We start from the raw sequence: 5,569 nt of genomic DNA, 5'->3' as shown, positions 1-5,569 counted from the left end.
TGTGTGTGTGTGTGTGTGTGTGTGTGTGTGTGTGTGTGTGTGTGTGTAAATCTTGGTTCTAATCTGAGTAGGCCACTAGAAAGAAGAGAAAAATGTGGCATGTATGAGCCCCACACAGTGTCCTAGGAGTCAGTATCTACGCTGTGAAGCCCATTCTGGGCTATCATGGAGTCATAGCGTGGTGGAGTGGCAGGAGTTTATAATGACGCATCTGGTCCAAATCTTCCATCTAAGTTTAAATGCAGAACAAATCGTCTCAGCTTAGTGCTGATGCAGAATCCTGGCTAGAATTCCATCCTCCCCATACTCAGGCCAGTCGTCTGTGTGCTTCTGTGTGAAGCAGCCCAAACTTTTCATTTTGCAGACGAAAACTGATACCCAGAGAAGCTAAAACAATTAAAACAATAATGTTACATTACATACTTACATAAAATATAAATAATAAGTAAAAACGCCATATAGTTATTTCCCAGGCAGCCCTTTAAACCTGTACATAGCAAATCTTGTTGCCCTACCCTCTATTCTACAATTAAAAAAAAAAATCCTTTCTGTATAGTGAGCTTTTAGTCTTTGGGATTGTAATTAAGACACACACACCCCCGAGCCCACCCCAAACGAAATGCTAACTTTGGTTTTTAATAATGTCATTTTTAATCTGAATTTCTCAGTGAGAAATTTCTATTCCATCTAACCTTGTCTTAGCATAAAATGTCTTTACTTGATCTTTAGGAAGGCTGAAAAATCAAAGCCAGACACATATAGGTATGCACAGTCAATCTACCCACTGCCAAGTGTTCTGTATGGAAACCCCTCAACTGTATCTTGTGTCACTGATACAATCTTGATTTTAAGTCACTCTAAGATGTCACACAGAGGGCCTCACAAAGTTAACAAATTTTTAACCCTTTAATTCAATCAAATTGCCTTTTTTAAAAAAACCTACATCATTTAAATAGATAGATGTATATTCATATACACAGACACACATATGCCCATACAAATGCAAATGACCTTGAGGAAATACAGCAGCATCTATTTCATACAGAACTGTATGAGAACAGTAGGGCATGATGTATCTCCCAAAGGTAGAAATTGGTCCCAGACTACTCCAGACATTAGTCCTTCTGACCTTTCTTCAGGTGCGTGTCACCAAATACAATGAGACCTTTTGTGAGGCTAGACAGAGGACATCACTGTGACATTCCCCAAGCAGACACCCAATTCTTCCTCAGACAGCCCTGAAGCAGGATCATGATAGCATTTAAACAAACTTGCTTAAGAACATACTTTCAAATAATTTGAGAATTTATTCTTTTTGTTCAAAGTAAAATTCATTTTTACATTTATTAAATGCAGCTATTTATTAAATGCCAACTGTGAACCTTTTATTGCTATAAATACCAAGAAATCAAAATAAATAAGTTCTCACCCAGGAACAGCAAAGGACATAAACAAGCAAATAATTACACGTCAGTAGAAATTAAATCTTGTAAGATGGCATACAAAGTAATGGGCTTCATTGTGGCATTTTGTCATTATACTTTGTTCTTAGTCATGTCCCTTCAGCATTGCTTTCCTCGGTCATATATATTCTATTACTCTCTTTTTAATTCCCCTCCCCATCATGATTCATAACAACAAACAAGAAATCACAGGGCCAGTTTTCTAAAAGACAATTGACTCCCAAGGAAGGAGATGGAAAAGCTTTAAGCGTTTCTAAAACATCTTGTTCATAACAAAAAGAAACCTTTAACATCTTCCTCATTCCAGTGTTTCGTTTTATCATTTTCATAGGCAAACAATAACAAACAGTGGTTGCAAATTGATCTGCTCAAAGTCAAGAAGATTACTGCCATTGTAACACAGGGCTGCAAGTCCCTGAACTCGGAGATGTATGTGAAAAGCTACAGCATCCAGTTCAGCAATCAGGGCACAGAATGGAAGCCTTACCGGCAGAAATCCTCCATGGTGGACAAGGTACGCCAGGCTGTGTCAGTGACGTGACAGCTATCTGGAAACCGGTTCCTGAGGAGAAACAAGAGCATCTTGCATTTGCCAGCGCTGATTATGTACGGCTCCCCCAGTCTTCCCAAAGACCACAAACCCCTGTTTGCATTTGGGAAGACTACTCTTCTTAGTGAGATTAACCACTCCATCACGTTCCTAAGGCCTTCTACTTCCTACCAGGTGGCTTAAAAATGCCACCAGAAGCAAACCCAAGGAAATGTGTCTAGCAATCCAGGAATGGGAACTGGGCTAAAACTAGTAGGAAAAACAAACAGGAGGAGGGGAACTAATTCTAATCAAGTGCTACAACTGATGTGTCCTTTTCTAATTTTTTAAACCCCCGGCAGGGTGTTTTTATCTCATTATAGCAGGCTTTTCTCACACCAGGGAACCCTGTGATCAGAAAGAAATAATGGCTCACCTCTGCTGTGCGTGTAAATCACAGGGAACTTCCTGAGTGTGAAAACAAAAATGGGCATGAACAGTTCAGCAGAAGCATATGCCCAAAGGGAGAAATTTAAAAAAAGCAAACAACAGTCGTTTTTCTTTTAAATGTCAATAATAGCAAGTTATTTGTTGGCATCTACTCTATGGCCCTTACTAGGCACTTGCCATGTATTTACACACGTTTTCAAATCTGTGCAACTTGTGAGAAGCTTCTATTATTCTCACTTGGGGATGAGGCAGGGAAGTGCAAAGAAATACAGTGACTTCTTCAAGGTCACGCGGTGACAAAGAGGCTGAAGGAGTAGTTTTGCAAACACTCGGTTGTCTGCCTCATTTATTTTTTCCTAATCTGACACATGTCATTGAGAAATGAGCATATTTAAGGGGGCGTCTGTCTGGCTTGTGATTTCATAATATACTGAGAATGGTTTAAAAAAAAAAAAGGTGATGACTGACTTTGGTAACCATTAATGCCCATGATGCAAATACTGACCATTTTTATTGTGCTTTCCTTTCAGATTTTTGAAGGAAATAGTAATACCAAAGGACATATGAAGAATTTTTTCAACCCACCCATTATTTCTAGATTTATCCGCGTTATTCCTAAAACATGGAACCAAAGTATTGCACTTCGCTTGGAACTCTTTGGCTGTGACATTTACTAGAATTTAATACCAAGGAAAGAAGGAAACAAAGAAAGAAAGAAAGAAAGAAAGAAAGAAAGAAAGAAAGAAAGAAAGAAAGGAAGGAAGGAAGGAAGGAAGGAAGGAAGGAAGGAAGAAGGAATTTAAGAAACTCCTTAAGGCCTAAACCATTTAAAGCAGGCAATATGGAATGGCTATTTTAAATCTTAACAAATTTTTTTACTATTTTTCTAATAGAGAATAAAGTTTATATAAGAAGCTTTTCAATGTTAATTTATAGCTGTTGTTAAGTAAGATGGAGGCTATTATTTCTTCACTACTTTGAATATAGATGGGAAAATATTAAGAACCAGTGAGAAAATGACTGTCATGCTGATTAAAGATGTTATATAAAGTAATAGTTATATAATAGAACAATATGATTCATTGTGGCTCTTTCAAATCCTGTAGACATTAATAAAAGAAATATTACTTTTGGAAACTGTCCATAGACCTAGAAAACTTTCATTCCTATATTTTTCTTTCTAAGGGGAGCGGGGCCTGTCTTTGACATGGACTCTGTTGCCTGCTTTTTGATCGGGTTCCCCCCAACCCCCAGCCGGGCTGCCTTGCCAGGCCACAGGGGAAGAAGATGGATGAGCTCAGTCCTGATGCGACTTGACTTGTTGAGGTGGGTTGGCGGGAGGGACTCCCTTTTCTGAGGAGCAGTAGGGGAAGGGAGATAGGAAGAGGAGGAAGAGAGGGCGAGAGGGTGGGACCAGGAGGAGAGGAGGGAGGGGCTACATCGGTATGTTAAGTGCATGCAGCTGGGCACCCACGCCCACATACAAGGGCTGATTCTCCGTGAGCAAAGGGCGGGTTTTTCACATCCCAGTTGGACTTGTGGATCTGTATTGGTCTTGTTTTAGGGCAGGTAGCTAAGGTACTAGCTATCAGACGTTAATAATAAAAGTAATACTAACCTGGAGAGAGCTGGTCATGCGCCTTAGCTTGATCCAAAAGCTGGCACTGTGTGGCATAGTGTTTCACAACTTGGGTTGACCTAAGGGAAGGCACTTACCTGTAAAAAGAGCACTGGGACTGTTGGCCCAAGAACTGCTCCAGGCTAAATTGGCAAGTGGGTGAGGCATTCTTCCAGCGCCCCTCTGCCCTTCTTTCTTGCTTCTCCTCATCCAGCAGCTTCTCCTGTTGGCATGCTTTTCTCTGAAGACTTGGAATTTGGTTCTGCTGCCCCGATTGCCAGTCTGTGGTGCCTTTCAACATCCATAAAGTCACTAGCGATGGCTACCTCATGCACACAGGACAGCCATGCAAATAGATAGGCGAAACTATCTGTTTCTGTGAAATAAACCACCCCAAAGTTTAAGCAGGAATTCTGCAAAATATCCATGACATGGTAAGACAGATGGTCATTTTGCAGTGTGTACACATACCAAAACATCATTGTATATACCATCAATACAACTTTTCTAGATTAAAATTTTAATTACAAAAAACATCAAACGTATTCTCTTTCACCGTGCTGTGGGTTCACTGCTCAGCCGGACAGTTTCAGTGCTGGCTTTATTTGGTGTCACTCGTGTAAAGCCATGGCCTCAGTTGGAATCCTAGGCAGACTCCTGTGAAGGCAGAGACGGGGAGGCAGGGTGCTTCCTGCCTCTTAATGCTGTCTCAGCTCCAATCCCCACTATACAACTTGTGCCAATTCGATGTCTCCAGTGAGTACCTGGGCAAATGCTCGATCACCAGGAAGGACAGATCATCATTCTTCTTTAAGTCGAGGCCTCGAGCGGAGGCCTAGTCTCATTTGTGCCACATTCTATTGGTTGAAGCAAGTGAAGAATAAGTGAGGCAAGATTTAGTGCAGGAGGAAACTATGTGGAGTATGCATACCAAAAGGTACTGTTCACTGGAAGTTTCTTTAGAAACTACCAGTTACCTATTGCATCTTCCAGAAACCTTGCAAATGTGTACGAGAGCTTTCAGCATCCACAGGGGAGTGGCTTTCTAGAAGTATTTATATTTTCATTGTTACTTTTGCTTCATGGGTCATATGACTATCCTACCAAATTTCTCTTAAGATTTTCATTTTGTTAACAGCAGCTGAGAATCTGAAGTTAAAGAAAAACATCTCTGTTTGTTCCAAGTCTAGTCTTGTGGTTACACTATTGATTCATCTGCAAAAGGAAATGGGGCTTAGGTTACTGCCCTGTTACCATCCTCATGACAACTTTAAGTTTAAGATAAAGAATCTAATGTTTTCATTTTTAATAAGCCCCATAAGTTATAAAGCTAGTTCTAGGTTTCTCTACTATAGAATTAAATGGCTTCAATTCTCTCTCCCTCCCCTCCCTCTTTCTCTTTCCCTCTCTCTCCTTTCCTCCTCCTCGACCTCTCTCTCTCTCTCTCTGTAGCCCTGGCTAGCTTGGAAATTAACCAGGCTGGCCTTGAACTCACAGAGATCCACCTGC

General features: G+C 40.6%; 1 protein-coding gene across 1 annotated transcript in view; it reads left to right on the top strand.

The window, feature by feature from the left end:
* F5 (coagulation factor V) overlaps positions 1-3,584 on the top strand; it is a 67,760-nt gene extending 64,176 nt beyond the window's left edge. Inside the window, exons 24-25 of the mRNA XM_055624437.1 lie at positions 1,795-1,977; positions 2,973-3,584. Of these exons, the coding sequence (XP_055480412.1) occupies positions 1,795-1,977; positions 2,973-3,119 (330 nt within the window). The 3' untranslated portion in view covers positions 3,120-3,584. The remainder of the gene's footprint in view (positions 1-1,794; positions 1,978-2,972) is intronic.
* The last annotated feature ends 1,985 nt before the right edge of the window (positions 3,585-5,569 follow it).

The sequence above is a fragment of the Psammomys obesus genome, unplaced genomic scaffold (assembly GCF_907164565.1).
Source record: "Psammomys obesus unplaced genomic scaffold, mPsaObe1.curated_primary_1811, whole genome shotgun sequence".
Classification (NCBI taxonomy): Eukaryota; Metazoa; Chordata; class Mammalia; order Rodentia; family Muridae; genus Psammomys; species Psammomys obesus.
Note: the sequence above shows the minus strand (reverse complement) of the source record. Positions and strands in the feature narration are given on the sequence as shown.